The following is an 18,126-nucleotide window of genomic DNA, read 5'->3' on the forward strand; positions in this document are numbered from 1 at the left end:
TGGTTCTCACACATGCATCATTTTAGATGATGTGAAAAATGTGGCTTAATGCAGTCAATAGTGTATCATTATACACACACTACCAGCTGTGAACCAAGGATGATCATAGTGTAAGTCATCATATGACAGCAGAATGATACACTATTGACTGCGTTAAGCCACATTTTTCACATCATCTAAAATGATGCATTACAATATCTGTGAGAATGAAGATGAGAAATTAACACTAAAACATGAGAGTACATCTTACAGAGCAGGTACTAATCACATTTTTACTGAATTGTGAAATACTGATAACTGAGACAAAACGATGACCCCTAAACTGACACAAATTAGACCCCCCCATTTGATAAGATTTTTTTGCTTTTAGATGTTTTATTACAGAAAGTTTATGAAACCTATGATCAAAATAGTTACATTCTGTCATTGTCATTGACTTAAAGTGAAAATAAATTATTTCCATTTTTGCTGGCGACACCCTGGCGCCCCCTCAAGGACCCCACTTTGAGAACTACTGCTTTAGGGGACATGGGGTTTTATTTTGACACTTACAACCGGAAGAAGTGTTTTATCATGATTGACTTGTTGGGCTCGCAGAAGACGACCAAGGCACCGCCAACATTTTTAAGCTAGCAAACATTGCCTTATCAGGTATCGTCAGGTTCAAATACCGTTCAATGGTAGGTTCTGTTGAATACTAATGACAGTAGAACTGATAGTTACCTCACATAGCTAACGCTAGCTGGGCGAGGAGCTAGTAAAGTTAGCTTTCCTAGTTTTGGTGTCGTTCTTTTTGGCTTTACCTCTCTTTTAGTTCAAGCTAACAAGCTAGCTAACGTAAGCTAAATGCTAATTTTAACCAACTAAACAAGCAGTATTCCATGCAATGTGTTAAATGTATTAATAGTTATCGTACTACTTATAATTACATTGTTATTAGTTAAGCGGGTTAACGGTATCTGTAGGGACAGTGACGCCATCGTATTCATTGTGGTTGCCTGACAACGGAGAATTAAAGTGACAGTAACGTGAATCAAAACGGACTTTCGTTGTTTATTTTTATTATAAACATTCATTGTAATATATCAGGTCCTCAGATAATGCACCATTGAAGTGGTGAAGAAAGTTTGCTTCTCATTTATTTGATATTCACATGGTATTATTACTGCAGGAGCAGCTCTCCAAAAATAAACAAAGAATATATTAAATTAAGCAGAGACTCTGTGAAGAAACGTGCAAAACAGATTATGTGTTATTATCACTCCACCTTGCAGCTGATTTAACCGGCACTCATTAGACCGGAGAAGAGGAACTAATTAGTGAAATCACTTGCTGTAATAATTGGTTGTGATTAAAAACTGTTTATACATCTATCCCTCTATGGCACGCAGTTGAAAATCCTTTATAAAGCCTTTTACTAGGCCTATTAAATATTAGTCCTTATCTTCTTTAAATTAAAAGCATACATTGTGCAGTCTCTGATCATTTACACTGTTTAATATTGTGCTTCCTGTACAGTAGTGGTGACTGTACAGTAAGCATGGTATTCTGTGTTTGCAGTTGGGTCGTATAACTTTGCCCAGTGGAGATGGATGATGAGCTGGAGAACTTCATCAGGGAGCGGAAGGCAAGAGTGGCCGAGGATAAAGCCCGTTTAGAGCAAGACCCTCCTTACATGGAAATAAAGGTTTGTTAGAATGATGGTTGTTAGGTTTGTAGCTCTAAACTGTTTCAGAACCAGGTCAGAGTGCTGGATAAGTAGCCTAACTACTTATTATATACACATTCATTTTGTTACATTCTGATGACTTTTTATTTAAACTTCCCTAACGTGCATCTGATAATTGTCACCATGATGGGGTCAAAATAAGGCATCACTTCATTTTCTGGGGACACAAGCTAAAACAGATGATATCCTGTAAATATTGAAAATTGTAACCAATAAAAGTGTTTTAGGATTTACTTGTAATTGTAAAGTTACACAGAGTACTGAGGTGACAGTTTTGCAATAATCAAATTGTGTGTCTTTTAATGCATGACAATCCTCTATTTTTGACTGACAGGCAAAACCCCACAGATTATATGGATCCACTATTAAGGAGAACATCCCTCCCAAGTCAATAGCACAGGGGAAAGGTACAGTACATGATCACATATCTCTCCTTTAATTCTTATGTTTTTAAAAATGATTCTTTTCACATGAAAATAAGCAAATGAATTAGTCTATCAAAAATAGTAGCCCATGATGTGTCTTGTTATCACGTGAGCAATGTTTGTCAGGGTAGATGTTGTGTCTTTAAAGTGGTGGTTGTCTTGTTTTGGCATGAAACTCTCCACCGTGTGTCTCTATTAAATATGGATGGGTGTGTTTTGTCAGAGGAGAGCAGCAGTGTGGGTCTGCCTCTTGGCGTGGAGTACGAGAAGAAGAAACAGAGGCTGCAGCATGAGCTCCGTATGGACTACAGGCGCTACATGGCTCAGGTGACTGTCACAAATGTACCTGTTTACTCATGTGTTTGGCTGTAGTAGACAAGCTCGGAGGTCATTTCAGGCTTTCTTCTATGTCTGTCTATACCGTATTCTAGTTTTAAATTGGGCTAAATTGTACTATAAGTTACGTATCACTTTGCTGGAGATCCACAACAAACATGTTGATTGTTATGGGAGCTGTGAGTGTGGTGTTTGCAGTACAGTACTGAAATATAGACAAAACTGTGTCCCAATACCAAGGCTGTATCCACTCAAATCAGCATTTCTAGATTAAATATGTTGTTGTTAACAGGGCTGGTCCCATTTCAGAGACCCCTCCAAATGTGGTCATGAAATGAAGCAGCTGTTTTATTAGTATTCTAGGACACAATCCCTGTGTTATTTGCAGACCTCAGTATCCAGTATCAACCCAAACAGTTCAGTTCAGGTATCTTCTGCAGCTTGTACAGTCTGGAAATATCAGATGACCAAGTTGTGTTTACCAGACGTTTGACTTCAAGTGGCTGTCAGTCACTGGTAGATAAATGACTTGAATCAGGCCAATGGAACCCAGCATAAACTCCACTCTTTGTGCTGAATATACTGTTAATCTCATGATATGTTATAGCAAAAAAAATCAAAGTTAGAGTTACTGTAAATTTATATATCGTGAAACCCAGCTATTAGCTCCTTTGAGCTTTAGATTTCCAGCTTTAGCCCAGTCATTATGTTAAGAGTGCTTTTTTTATCTGTGTTGTAGGAAGTGTACAATTCATGACAAGAGTATTTTATGTTACAGAAAAAACACTTTGACCCTGAACAGCCTGGACCATTAATTCACCTTGATAACAGGAGGCCTGTTAAGGTAAACGTCCCCCTTTATTGATGTCGGTTCATTTGAAAATTATTTCTTTGACCTCACAGGAGTAGCCAGGCGGTACACTGAAAGATTGTAGCTCAATAGATTTTACAAAATAGAAGTTACTGTTTGATTTGTAAAAAATGCATCCATACACAGAGTCAGCCATAACACCTGAACGTCACGTAACTAAGTGCATGAAAACTAGTCAGCAAGTGAGCAGCGAGAAGTTGAAACTGTTAGCTAAAAATAATAGTGAGCAATTCAAACAGCTATATGTAATGAATAAATGGTTGAAACAGATGTGTCAAAGTAATGGATGAACAGTTGAAATAGTTAGCTAAAAGTGATAGATATGGTAGAAACTTCCAAAAGTTATCGATAAACAGTTAAAATAGCTAAAAGTAATGGATAAATATTTTATTAACAGTTGAAACAGTTAAAGTTAATGGATAAACAGTTAAAATAGTCAGCTAAAAGTAAAGGGTTGAAATAACTAAAATGAACAGATAAATGATTGAAAGATCCAGCTTTTGCCACTCCAAGTGTTAGTTATACGAATATCAAGGATAGTGTTGGTGAAGGGCTACTTGACTTGAGTTGATCTTAATGCACCCAACTTTGCATTCATGCTGTCAGTGTGCACCTGATGACATGTCTTCACACCTTATGTTTAAAAAAAAAAAAGAAACATTGCCTTTTATAATCATTCCTCCAGCCACACCTGCTAGAAGGCCGGGCAGGTGATCTCAGACAGCGACCCCCCTCACGGAGAGATGCAGCCACTCTGACAGAGGACAGTAGGGGATTGCACAGGGACCTGTGCCTCGCCGAGGGTAAGACTCTCTTCCCTGAGGAGGATGAGGAGCAGTCGTCAGTACTTTCCAGACTTTCTAGACATCGTGACAGGCTGGGGAGGCCAGTGGACCAGGAGTCAGAGGAGGAGGAATACACCAAGGAGGAGCTGGAGCTGATGGAGGGCAGGAGGCGCAGACATATGGGGGTGGAGGCCAGTTATGAGAAGAGACGATCTATTAAGACTGATGGCAGGTAGCTGGGAGATATTGTTCCTTTGTATTGCTTATCTTCATGTACTGTATGTCTATGTCACAAAATAGCTGAACTTTTGTTTGTTTTGCTTGGAAGAAAGGGAACAATAAGGCCAATCTGTTTTTTATTTCCCAGGGAGAAGAGAGATATTCCATTAGGTTTTGCCAGAGAAGGCAGGAGATCAAGGACACTGACCAGAAACGATGATGCTGAGTTTGCCACTGGCCTTATAATCGGTACGATAATTTTTCTTTATTTTGTAACTTTAGATTTTGTTTTAAAATTCAAAGTCCAGCATTTGATTAACATCTGCTTTTAAATGAATGCACACAATCCATTTGAACATTTGGTGACTTGCACACCAAACTGTATTAAGATATGATGATAGATACTGTATCTATCATTAATGAAGTTTTGAACTTCTTTTCAGGAGCAGCTGATACAGATGAGGCCTTGCAGAGGAGGAAAGAGTGTTACAGACAGGAGCTACAGGAGCAGATAGCTGAACAGCACAGGAACAAGAAAAGGTGGGTCTTCAGTGATTCTGGTCTTTTCAGTGTTCAGTTCATCATGCTGAAACAGAGGTTGTGTGACCCAGCTTCTAACAGTGTTTGGTGGCACCTGGAAGTTGCTGCTTTTAGGGATCCTTATTCATCATATGTGTTTCCAATATTTACCAATATTGCCATTCGGTTTCTCCACAGTGTAATTTTTACCACTACTGCTTCTGTCTATTCTGTACATACTGCATTTATTGCATCTCTGTCCATCCTGGAAGATCATCATTATTATTATATATTCAATATTAAACCTAAATATATTAACATTTTAGGCAATTAGATGACACATATCTAGAAGAACCTGCAGAGGCTGAAACAGTAGATATTAGATAAAGCTTATATTTTTGGCGCTCTAAGGAGGTGATGTAACATGCTGATTGTGTGTAACTGAACACGTTTGTGTCCTTGATGCAGGGAGAAAGATTTGGAGCTGAAAGTTGCTGCAACTGGAATAAATGATCCTGAAAAACAGGTAGGGCTGTCACATATGCCCAAACATGACATTTGATTATTCCTTCTAAAAAAACACACATAGGTTCAGCCATTCAAATATATGTTTTTATCCATAAGAGGGCAAACCAATACAACAAGAGACATAACTACTTGTATAGGTATATTTATTTCAACATATACATGTTGTTTAAAAGATCTACATACACATTACACATTGTGAAATATTGGCCATTTTTCAGATAATATGACTGATCATGCTGAAAACTTTTGTTTTATTTAAGGATAGTGGTCAGATGAAGCCATTTATTTTCACATAATTGTGTGTTCCCTTTTTAAATCATAATGATAACTGAAATCACCCAAATGGCTCTGATCAAAAGTTTACATACCCTTGAATGTTTGACCTGATAATATACACACAAGTTGACACACACAGGTTTAAATGGCCATGAAAGGTAAGTTTCCACACCTGTGACTTGTTTGATTGTAATTAGCGTCTGTTTATAAATAGTCAATGAGTTTCTCAGCTCTTGAGAGACCCTGCACATTTCATCCAGGGCTGCTCTGACTTTACTGGATACTGAGCCATGAGGAAAGCAAAAGAACTGTCAAAGGACCTGCGAGAAAAGAGAGTTGAACTTTATAAATCAGGAAAGGGATATAAAAAGATATCCAAAGATTTGAAAATGCTAATCAGTAGTGTTCAAGCTCTGATAAAGAAGTGGATCATGAAGGGTTCTGTTGATACCAAGCCACAGTCAGGTAGACCAACAAAGATTTCAGCCACACTTGCCAGGAAAATTGTTCAAGTTGCAAAGAAAAGCCCACAAGCAACTTCAGCTGCAAGATGCGTGTGGCTGTTTCAAGATGCACAACAAGGAGGTACTTGAACAAAAATGGGCTGCGCGGTCAAGTTACCAGAAAAAAGCTGCTACTGTGCCAATGGCACAAAACAGCCCACTTACAATATGCCAAACAGCAACTAGACAAGCCTCACAATGTCTGGAACAAAGTTATTTGGAGTGATGAGACCAAAATTGAGTTTATGGTCACAACTATAGACACTATGAATGGTACACATCTTACAGATTCTGCCAGGGTATGTAAACTTATGAGCACAACTGTATGTTATTCAATAACCAAATGTTTATATAAGTTAGGTTATATTCATACCAAAATCAAAGTATTTTGGCTTTTCCAAACAGTGCTTTCTAGATTTCTCAGAGTGCAAATCTCTCTCTCTGCAGCCAAGTAACCCATTTCAATCAATGAAAGTGAGGCTGTGTAACTTCTATATAATCGTGTGTATGTATATATATATATATATATATATATATATATATATGTGTGTGTGTGTGTATCAATATGAGGCATGATAACTTCTTCCTTTTAATATAGTAGTGAATGAAAAAACAGCCTCTGTCCACATCATCAAAACTTGAAGATAACTTACAGACATGAAAACACGTCTTGTCTTGCAGCTTATCTTGTTGAACAAGCCACCAAACTAACATTTACTGGGGAAAAGGGCATGACTAACGTCAGTTAGCAGCTAGATAGCTAAACAGCAAGTAAACATACCTGCCGGATTTGGCTGTGTGTTGACTTGTAGCTACAGCAGTTTGTTTACTTTGCTCCCAATGAGACATTAAATTAAATTTTGCAGTTAATCAGCAGTTCACATGTGCTGAACTGTTCTGTTACACCACTATAAAAAACTGATCGCTTAAAGGAGGCACAGTGCCAACATAATATTATTAGAACTGTAGAATGGTTATGCAGAAAATATAAAGAAGAAATTAGCATTAAGGGGAGATATTAAAGTCATTTTTAATATTCAGTGTTGTTATGATGCTAACGTCACTTCAGCAGATCCTTGAGCATCAGTAAAGGACACTTGTTTATCTTTCAATTATGTCTATCCACAAATCAGCCGGACCGAATCAGACAGTTTGGTCTGAGCAGGAGAAAAGATCCTCAGGTTTTGGAGCCTTCAGCAACAGGAGAGAGCGAGTCATCATCCAGAGGTCTCTCTAACAATGAGAAGATTGGTGTTCGAGACAGAGAGATGCCTCCTCCTGATCAGCCCCACGTGGCCTTCCAGTCCCCTGTGTTGGAATACAACTCTGCCCTGGGCCTGGGGGGAGGCGCTCTGTCTCCCAGCAGCCAGCCTGCTGCCCCCTCCTTCCCCAGAGCCATGGACACTCCCAGGTACACCTTCAGCTTGCAGTTTCTTAGTTCTGTGGTCACAGGCAGGTCTGATTGATGATTAGTGGTTGGCAAGTCATTTAACATGTTGTAATTTTTATTTATTGTGAAAAATAATCACTAATAAATCTTTGCTTGAAATGAGAACTTGTGTTATACAACATAATAAATCATTTGTTGTCTTACTCTGTGTGTTCAGAATCCCCTTGCTCCCTCCCCATCCCCCTTCAACACTTGGTGAAACCTACAGGAGCCCGTATGGAGAGCCCCATCACTACTACGGCACCAGAAACCTTCTTGACCCAAACATGGCCTACTGTAAGCACTGGTCTCCTTGGTTTACAGCGTTCTTGTCACTATATATGTCCACTTGATGAACTTGTTGGTTGTACATTCAGCATCATCTTACATGATTTAAATGTGTTTCATTTTCCTGTCCAGATGGTCATTTGTCCGTTCCCGGTGCTGGCCTTCCTGTGTCCTACTGGAATGTACCACCAGGGGGAGCTGTGCCCTGCCAGTTTGGTAACCACAGCCCTCAAAGCCAGCACAGTGGAAGCAGCTTCCCTGAGCCTCCAATACAGTAAATATCTCCTCTTCACCTTTAGTACTTTCATTCAGAAAATGATAAGCAGCTAACATTGAGGCGGCAGTAAATGTATATCCTTTACCAGCACACAGGCATCTTACTAATTGTCATTTGTTTTTTCAATGAAACAATGAAACACATTGTTTTAGGCATAAATAGCAAAAATAAAAGAAGACAATGTGTAACTCAGAATAGACTTTTAATGTCCCATTAAATTGACTAGTAGAAATAATGGTAAGGCTTGTGTCTAGTCAAATGGAAGGTGATTTTAGTGAGAGAATGATATAATATAAGACACATAACAAGACAGGTAAAAGCACAAATTCAAAAAAAAGTCAAAAAGATGATGGTCAGATCTAAACAGTGTGATTCTGCAAATCTCCTGGCAGGCCCAGTAATGAGGCTGCTGCTGCAGACTCGCGTGCTGGGCTGTTCCCTCCAGAGAGATCCAGATCAACCAGGGAGAGGATTTACAGAGAGGCTCTGAAACAACAGGTAGGTCAAACACATTTTGAGTCTACATTTAATCTCCCACTACCATCATTTTCCTTTAGAGTGACAGTTATCCTTTAATGCACAAAGATCTCTAGTTCTAATGTGTAGATAGTTTTATGATACCACATCCAAGAAGTTTATTGATTAAATTACCAATGAGTTTTTTAGTAGAGTAAATCCAAAGGGTAATGATTATCAGGCTAAGACTTAAGATCAAAGCAGAGGAAACTGTTGATGTATGTGGACTAACTGCAGAACATCAGAAGGAACATCATGGAACTAACAGATAAGAACCGTTCTGTTATCTCTCAGCATTTCAAAAAGAGTACTGTTGAGTCTATCAGGGCTGAAACTAACGATTTCTCATTATTGATTAATCTGCTGATTATTTTCTCAATTAATCTTTGTGTCTAAAAAATGTGAAAAATACCCATTATAATTTCCCAGAGTCACAGGTCACATTTTTAAATGTTATGTTTGGTCCGACAATTAAATCATCAAATTTGAGAAACTGAAACCAGAAACTGAATTGAAATCTTCAGCGTATTTGCTTAAAAAATTCTAATATGATTATTTGATTGTCAAAATAGTGGCCAATTAATTTTCTGTTAACTGACTAAATACTGAACTGAACATTATCTACTTTTGAAGTTAATTTGAATATGCACACACAACACATACATGTAACACTGGCATTTACAGGTTTGGCTTTTGGGCATTGATAGTTAAAGAAACAACCTTAATTACAAATGATTTATTGTAGAGCAAAACACACTAAAAAGTTTGTGTATGACCTGATCACCTTGCACAGGTAACTAAGTTGGAGACAGCAGTGGCAGGGAACATGATGTAAAGTGGTTGTATAAATCCTTAATGTGGAGATTCATTCACTGCATCCTAGTCTGTGATATGTTGGCAGGAAGCTTCCAGGAGAGGGAACAGCGACTTTTTGAGCAAGGTAAAATAGATCTAGTTAAGACTGAAAAAATCTAGTGCAAGCCCAGTTAAATCCCTTGATCCCCGATAGTTTGCCATTAGATTTGCTAGTAGAAGTATTTGTGAGATCTGTCCCTATTCAGATATGACTTTATATCGCGTTGCCACCTCAATCCCATCCCAATCCCACATCTTTTCCCTTCAGCTAAAGCTACAAAAATTCTCCTCACCTTTCTTCTTAGCTTGCTTTTTTGTTATTTCTCTATCACACATGATCATTGCAGGCTCTCATTTTTTTTCCAGGTGGCTCCTCGTTGTTGTATTTTGGTTGCTTGTCATGTTTGTGATGTAGGAACTGCACCTCAGAGTGTATTATCATCATACTGTACCACTACATATAGTCTTATAGAGTTTTAGGTACCAATTCCTGTTCCTTATTCACAAATTGCAGTACTTGAAACTGAGTTACACCCCTGTGGTCTGATAACTGATAGCTCATGAGTTCATCAATAACCAATTCTTTACTTTCTTTACTTACTGAAAGTTATTAAACCTCTATGTTTAAAAGATTAGTGAGCGAAATTAGCTACTGATAAATAAAATTTCAATTTCAGTCTTTTGAGAATTACTGTCATTTGACAATTTAGATAAATAATAAAATACTGTACTGTAGATTCAGGAGCAACAGGAACGGAGGCGTCTGGAAAGGGAAGAGCGGGAGCGCTACGAGGCTCAGCTGGAGGCCGACATGAAGAACCACCAGCCCTGGGGTCGAGGTGGAGGAGGAGCCCCGCTCAGAGACAGCACCGGAAATCTCATTGGTGCGCCTCCCTCAGTTTCCTGTAGTCTTTTACATAATAAGCACTTGTTATGTTTCATTGCATTCACATTTTCTCTACGAGATAATTACACAGTAAAGACTTACTTCCGGTTCTGTTCTTGTGTCCAGCTGACCTCAACCAGATGCACAAGCTGAATGAGGAGGCCTACAGCAACCCGGAGCAGTGGCAGAGGAGAGCCACGGCGGCCATGACAGCCCGCCGGGCAGAGCACTCTGACCCCAACGAGAGGGTCTCTGGTACTGTAGCATTGTGCAGTATCCATGACACTAGTGACAGGCTCCCTGGTACTTAAACCATACCAACCTTTCTTCTTAATGTATTTTATAGGCTTTTTTTAGAACCAAGCTGTGGGAAAAAACAAACACAGACTGACATAAGTTGAGATTTTTCTCAAGCATCAGCATTAGTGAAAATCACTAAGGAAAATGTGTGCAAGTCTTATGGATGGAGCTCTGATGAATGCAATATTTTATAATGATTTACTCAGAAAGGAGAGATCTTTCCCAGTGTCCCAACTCACAGTGGAGTTTCTTCATGTTTTCTTTTTTTTTTTTGTAGGTTTCACACATGTCCAAACCCCCCAGTTTGCCAGAAGCAATGTATTTGCCAACCAGCCCAGTCTGCAGCAGCTCCAGGAACAGGACAAGTACAAAGCTTACCTCAAACAGCAGGTACTGCTGCAAACAGTGTCAGCCCTGATACTGGCTGACTATGGCTGGAATGTCTTACTTAGCATCTGGCCATCCTTTGGAGACTCTGTTCCCTAGAAATCTAGTTAACTGCTTGTAGAATAGTGAAAGTGGCTGGTAAATTTGAATTTGCCAGCCTGCCTTGCCAGAAATTTGCCTCAGCCTTCTGAGATCCAGTTAAATGTTGTTTTGGTCTTGTTAATGGGTTTATGTTGTCTCATTAACCTGTATTTGTTTGCAGATTGAGGAGAAACTGCGTAAAAAAGCAGAAGAGAGGGAACGGACCAGATTGGAGGAGGAGAGAGAGGAGAAGAGGCTGGAGGAGCAGAGGGCTCGCATTCAGAAGGAGTATGAGGAAGAACAAGAGAGAAAGAAACGGAAAGAAATGGAGGTGAGGAGCTAAAACTGGGTGGAAGGTAGTGGAAGGTGGTGTTCTTTTCTAATTTGGCCCGCTTGTTTAAATACTTATTAATACTGTGATGTTACAAGGTATTGCTGCTTTTGTACTACTGGTTATTGTATTGATAATAATCTGACCTGGGATCTGCCATCATCTCCCTTCGACAAACTATTCAGTTCAGCTACTGTATATTTGAAATGACAAATAAACAAATGTATGATGACATTTGTTAAAATACTAAATAATAATAAATAATCTCACTTTCCTTCTTTCTGTCTTTCTCTATCATTGCCTTGCTCTGTTTTCTTTTTTGTCTCTCAGCAAAAGGCCAAGAACGAGGAGCTGATTCAGCTGGCTGAACAGCGTAAGAAGGAGGCAGAGAGGAAGAAGAAGGAAGAAGAAGAGAAGGAGAGTGCGGCACTGAGGAGGCAGTATGAGAGGGAGAGGCAGGCTCGGGTGGAGGAGGTTAGTTCACTAATGTCTCCACCACCACTTGGCAACAAACACCATAGCAAACGTTAAATGGAAAGTTGTAAAGTTTTGTATGTAATTATTATTATAGATTTTTACAATCATAATTATTATACAGCAGTTATCATACAGTAACGTTAAGGAATAGTACTATAGTAGAATAGTTACAAGAGACCTGCCAGTGACAATAAAATTAAAGATTGGAACATCATCATCTCTTCCCCTCCCTTCACTGATAAGCAGCAGACATTGCGCATGATCCAAAAGATCATTTTTTAGAACACCAAGCATGATGACACATCCTATTAAAAGTTGCCTCAGGTCTTAGAGTTCAGTTTCAAGTTGCAAAAACTCTACAAAGACTGCAGCTGATGGCCAGCTGACCACCAACTGGCATGCACTGTATGTATGAGAAACAAAAGACAGTCAGTTGTCTGGATTAATGATTGGAAAAACATTGTGGGTAAACAAAATAAACTAGCTCACCATTTCATGCTAATATGAAACTGTTGACGCAATGTCATTAGAATCCTGGCATGTTGCAGCTGTTACATCAGCCTGTGGTCTGTTGCTAGTGGAAGAAGAAAGGACATTGTTAAAAAAGAAAGAAAAAAAAATCCCTAAATGAGTGAATTCACTGATTTGCTGGAGGGAGCTAAAGATGCTCTATAGACTGAACAACTGCTGATAAGGACTAACTTGCACCAACAGTCCTGGATATGCTGCAAAAAAAAAAAAAAAGCTGCAGACTGTCTGGTAGCATGTACTTTGTTGCCATCTGTAGCCACTATTCATATTCTCTCCTTGACAGTCTTCATTTACACCAAAACACAGGCAGAGGGCGACAGTAATCAAGTAATCAGGTTACATTCTATTAAATCATTGTTTTGAAACTGTTATGTAATGAATGGATGGCTGTGTCTTCAGGTACACAGGGAGCCCTCCCCTCCGATCCCCACCCTGCAGAAGAAACACGGGCAGCACCAGTACACCCCGAGACCTCCCACTGTGGAGAGCCGGCATTCTACTGCACACCTGTCTGTGAGTCTCACACACACACGAACATCACACTCTGTAACTCCACAGGCATCCTTATGTGCCTGCAATGTCTGAAAAAGAAGAAGCGATTTGTAGGTCCAATGTTGTTGCTTGTTCTTGAGAACGCATTTGACACAATGTCTCTGTCTCTGTGTAAAAGAGGATATTTGCTCAGCATAAAGGTTAATAATGTTTTCTCCTTCCCTCTGGTTGTCTCTGTTTTCATACCTTCTCATTTTTTTCTTTCTCTTTCAGGAGCGCTCTTTGTCTGGACTCCAGTCCCCCCCTGTCCCCGCTTGTAGGAATCAGCTCCGAGCTGCAGGTACATGTGCATACACAAACAGAAGACATTTCAGACATGGAAGGATATGTACTTTAAACCCTACAGGTTTAAACTAACTGGCTAGTTTTGGCAGAATCTCGGTTGCTTAGAGTTTGCCTCAGCTTGTGTAGTAGTAGTAGTTGACATTTACTACTAGGGATCGGTATCAGTAGTAAAAACACAGTATGAGCATGTGTCTAGATACTGTGTTAATGTTTTCAGGAGACCAGCGGGACGTGTTCAGTGAGCTGTCAGCGCTGCGTCGGCAGCTTCGCAGTGAACAAAAACGACTGGAGGGTCATCTGCAGCAAGGCGACTGGGAGGAATTAGACTCTCCCCTGAGTGAAAGGTCAGACGCATGCAGATACGTTACTCTTACTGTACCTTTGTAATCACATAAAGTGCAACATTTTGTGGACATATTTAAAAACAGTGAATTAAAAAAAACACATTCAGGGTTTGAACCCCAAAAATACAAGAATAATAGTAGTAGTTAGCAGAGCGATATGGAGAGAGATTTGGGATAGGAAGAGATGTGTGTTTGGATATCAGAGGGCAAAAACTTTATTTTCATTTCCAAGAGAATGTGTTTGAACTCTGATTTATTCATCTCTCCCTCATCCTTCTGATCTAGGAGGTGAAGGAGGTGTGTGTGGAGCCCAACAGTCCTCTGCAGCTCTGTTTCTCTCAGCTCTATATTGTGCTAAAAACTCAATAAGCCCCGTCCACTGTTTAGCAGTCCAATCACAACTAAAGGATTTGATTTGAATCACTCTTGTAACTGTACACATATTCTCACATATTCTGTTTCATTGAGAAATACATCACCGTACAGAAGTTAAAGACACTCTGACTTCACTGTCACTAGGTTCCTTACATTGAGCGCTGATACATACAGTAGATTTGACTAAAATTGAATATAGTTGTTGATCCGCTTCCTCCACATAACAAGTTTAGAAATTTTATCACAGTGATGCCCAGCCAGAGGCACTTGAACCCCAGGGGGTAGCAGTTGCTTGGGGGTATGTTGAAAGGTTATGAAGTGGCTAAACTCATTTGGGGAAATAGAAACTACAATTTGAATAAAATCATTATATCCTGAGAATGTGGGTAAACTAGTTGGCAAGTGAGCTGATTTATTCATCTCTCCCTCATCTCTCTCCTGATCTAACAGGTGAGAGAGGTGTGTGTGTGGAGTGGAAATAGCTAAAACTGATGGCTAGATGGTTAAAATAGATAGCTGAAAGTAATGGATAAATGGAATTCAACCGCCAAAAAAAGCTTGTAACCACCTCTCCTGTCTAAGCCCCAAGTTGTCCTTTCTTCTCAGATGTTATGGTTAACATTGAAGGATTCTGCTGTACTACAGCAGTGACTGATAATTTGTGTGTAAACATTAATGTGTGCGTTCATCTTCATTTTTCCAGACATCAGGAGCGTCCCCAGGTGGATGTGTTTGATATGGCCAGGCTGCGGCTCCAGGCTCCGGTCCGAAGGCCGAACTCCAGAAACACAGAGCCCAGAAACCTGCTGCGAATCCACGACTCCCTTCAGCTCAAATACACAGGTAATACACCGGTCTTATAATCTTAATTGTACTGGAATTCTACTGGAAGCCAACATTGTCAGTTGTAACTGTTTCGCATGTGTATTTGTGTGTCAGACGATGAATCCAGGCTCGGCTCCACTGAGGTTCCTAAGCTGGAGGAAGTGGGTGTGGTCAGCAGGAGAAGGCGGGACTACAGGGATCCATATCAACAACTCAGCAGCCAGAGGTCTACAGTACAGGATGGTTAGAGCTCACTGCATTTTTAATTCCTGTTGATCCCTTTGTGGTAGATTCAGTTAGAGATTTTACTGTGGAAGAACAGTGTCTTATTGTTCACTTATATTTGGCCAGGTGGACAGTTGGACTTACTAAATCCGATAATGCAGATGTTGAGGATGAATGTCTATTTTGTGGCCCAATTTACCTTTGGTATTATTCGGAATGTGTTTTTACACTGAATGAGGGCTGGATTTTGTCCCCCGTCCGTACTGTAGAAACATGGCGGTGCAATATGGTGAGCTCCGTAGAATTTTACACTAATTAAAACATACTTATGAATATTATATTCCATTTCTGCCAATAGATCCCCCTAAATCTTACTCACTGGTCCTTTAAGACAGACTTGAAACAATGTGATCCTATCCTTTAAAGGATGACTGTCTATGGTTTTTTTTTTTTGGGTTGTTCAAATGGAAACGCCCATTCAGCTGTTAGAAGCTGTTAGTAGTCATTAGGAGCTGTTAGCGCTGATGATCCGGAGCCGTTTACTGGCAGGAGGAGGAGGAGGATTTTTTAAACTTTGAGCATCATCAACAGTGGGTGCTCAGTCTGTCTCTGTGGCTACTGGCTAGGAGAGCTAGGGGGTTTATATTAGTTTATATGTAGCAAGGAAACCTACGTCATGTCATGTGGGAAAAAGTTTTTAGAAGAGCTTGGGAAAATGGTATTTTGGCACTAAAACATACATACTTTGACCAAAATTTGTATTTTTGGAAGTTACACAATGATATAAAAACCACAAAAAATATTGGACCTGCCCTTTAATGCCAGGTGTAAATGGGATCTATGGCTTTTGCTGTTTCTGGATTAGTCAAAAAATAATGTCCTTCTTGTGTTGCAGATTATTTTGACCTGTCCCCACCACATCAAAATGATTACCTGGTGAGTCGAAAAGGAATAATGGTTTGGTTATAATCAAGCACCAGTGCTTCAGCTACAAATTTTCACTACCTGGTTTATATGTACTGTATCAACTAACCTAACTATTGGAGTGAAATTGTGAAAAGGCTTGTGTTTATGTTGCAGAGGAATGTGATGGGAGGATCTGCAAGAGGTTCTCTGCTGGAGTCAGAGAGTGCTTTTATTGGTAAGACCACCATGATAGAGCTGGGGGGGGGGGGATCACCCAGGATCTGAGTTACACCACACAACCATCAAAAATATATTTTTTTCAATTTAACACAATGAGATAATCTGACAGGTCATCCTATACTAGTATTGGTCTGTTCTTATCAGTCAGTTGGAAAGCACAAATCATGCTTGCATTTCATCTAATGTGTGCAGTTTTTCCACAACTGAAGAGGTACATAAATATAGATCTTTACATCTTGAAATAAGAATAACCCAAAAACAGAATGTTACATCTATAAGCAGGGAAGATGTGGGGACAACAAACAACATAGCACAGTGTATTCTCTCTTAAGTTAATGTAGTTAGGATGCCTAAGGCTAATTCTGCTTTTGTGTGTGTGTGTGTGTGTGTGTGTGTGTGTTTGTGTGTTTGTGTGTGTGTTAAGACCCTTTAGGCGATGCCTTTCCAGTGCAGCGCACCCCAGAGCTTGAGAAGATCCCCCAGCTGTCAGCCAGGGAGAGGAGGAGGCTGGCCAAACAGTCACAGCGCCCCCAGGTACTCTGCTTTGCACACCACACACACCTCAGGTTTACACACTGGACTGTAGCTCGAACAGCAGCTATGTAGCACATAGAGGTGTATTTGTGAGCTAAAATGCTACAATAAGTAGGTAATTGTTGTTGTGAAACCTTATATTCTAAGAAAGTGTCGTCAACTATTTGTCTCGTTTTGTGTCCTCTGATTGGTTCAGGAACGAGCTGCCTCCAGCCAGCATATTGGCCAATTTGGAGACTACTCTGCCCACACAGGTAACAGGCTGCAGCAGGACACGGAGCCCAGCGGGGAGGGGAGGAGCCGGAACAGGACGGGTCGTCTGATGGCCCTCAGTCGTCGTGGCAACACAGCCGGTAAGACTTGAAAGATTCAGTTTTGCTGGTTGTTGAATAAAACATTACGTTTAAAGCTTTAATGTGCTTGTTGAAAGAATTACGTTACCATTTTTCTGAAGTAGATATTTGTTTTCATATGAAACACAGTGAGTTGTGTAGCCATCCACGCGGAGTGATACTGAAATTCAAACAACCGGTTTAAAGACAAGGTGGGAATTTAAGTTTGGTATGCAACTCTTTTATTGTTTCACTCTCCTCCTGTTCTCTAGGACCAGTGGATCTGTCTGATGACGACTCCTCACCTCCTCACTTTTCTCCCTACAATCGTAACCATCAAAGCTCTGTAGAAACTGTGGCCACTGATCCCTGGATGCGGGCCAGGAACATCGGACACACTCGGACACAGTGTTTAGACCGACCACTGAGGAGGGAGCGATTGACAACATAGGACCCTGTATCCCGAACCTGGGAGGTGCCTTCCAGTTTTGACAGTCTATTTTAACCCAGAATACACCCTTCTGTCTTTGAATTATGAGATTACAGTTGATTTGAACTCATAGCTTACAGATGGATATGTCAGTATGAATGTCGGATACCAAGTGGTATTTGCTTTTTTTCATTGTTTACATCATCAATGAACCTCAATGTCTGATCTCAGAGTGAGTTCTTGTTTATGGGTATATACTATTTTATTAATGACTAAATTATGTTTTGAATAAATTATTTTTTCATTATATGATCCATGTATTTTGATTGTTTGCACCCTTTACATTACTTACATGATATTTAAGATCCTGCTCAGAACTCCATGTCCAAAAAGTCTGCCATGCTTTCTATGCCAATTTTTACTTAACTGTTACGATTTGTGTGTGATGTGAATTATATAAGTTATATTATATTTTGACACAGGAAATAAATTTATTCACTTTCTTAGTTAGATGAGAAGATTGATACCA

General features: G+C 39.8%; 1 protein-coding gene across 6 annotated transcripts; it reads left to right on the forward strand.

Moving 5' to 3' along the window:
* The first annotated feature begins 549 nt into the window (after positions 1 to 549).
* On the forward strand, positions 550 to 17,909 carry LOC121902425 (centrosome and spindle pole-associated protein 1-like). Of its 6 annotated transcripts, none has more exons than XM_042419735.1 (29): positions 550 to 680; positions 1,561 to 1,687; positions 2,064 to 2,136; positions 2,378 to 2,481; positions 3,269 to 3,334; positions 4,047 to 4,378; positions 4,514 to 4,614; positions 4,815 to 4,905; positions 5,353 to 5,410; positions 7,325 to 7,602; positions 7,799 to 7,917; positions 8,041 to 8,182; positions 8,578 to 8,683; positions 9,603 to 9,641; positions 10,293 to 10,440; positions 10,569 to 10,745; positions 11,020 to 11,132; positions 11,392 to 11,541; positions 11,872 to 12,015; positions 12,949 to 13,062; positions 13,315 to 13,381; positions 13,604 to 13,730; positions 14,809 to 14,948; positions 15,045 to 15,173; positions 16,051 to 16,091; positions 16,236 to 16,296; positions 16,726 to 16,835; positions 17,032 to 17,188; positions 17,440 to 17,909. In XM_042419735.1, the coding sequence occupies exons 2-29, from the start codon at positions 1,589 to 1,591 to the stop codon at positions 17,616 to 17,618; spliced, it is 3,465 nt and encodes a 1,154-aa protein (XP_042275669.1). In that variant the 5' UTR covers positions 550 to 680; positions 1,561 to 1,588; the 3' UTR covers positions 17,619 to 17,909. The 6 variants fall into 6 exon arrangements, with proteins under 6 accessions (XP_042275669.1, XP_042275667.1, XP_042275668.1 ...); XM_042419733.1 differs by having other exon boundaries at positions 551 to 680; positions 1,519 to 1,687; positions 4,809 to 4,905; XM_042419734.1 differs by having other exon boundaries at positions 551 to 680; positions 1,522 to 1,687; positions 4,809 to 4,905.
* Positions 17,910 to 18,126: the final 217 nt, after the last annotated feature.

Source organism: Thunnus maccoyii, chromosome 8 (genome assembly GCF_910596095.1).
Source record: "Thunnus maccoyii chromosome 8, fThuMac1.1, whole genome shotgun sequence".
Classification (NCBI taxonomy): domain Eukaryota; kingdom Metazoa; phylum Chordata; class Actinopteri; order Scombriformes; family Scombridae; genus Thunnus; species Thunnus maccoyii.

Excerpts from the sequence above, each read along its gene's own strand:
- LOC121902425 (XM_042419733.1), top strand. The coding sequence starts at position 1,589 with ATGGATGATGAGCTGGAGAACTTCATCAGGGAGCGGAAGGCAAGAGTG. Across the intron at positions 2,482-3,268 it reads ACAGGCGCTACATGGCTCAG|AAAAAACACTTTGACCCTGA; the intron begins GTGACTGTCACA and ends TTTATGTTACAG. Across the intron at positions 13,731-14,808 it reads GACTCTCCCCTGAGTGAAAG|ACATCAGGAGCGTCCCCAGG; the intron begins GTCAGACGCATG and ends TCATTTTTCCAG.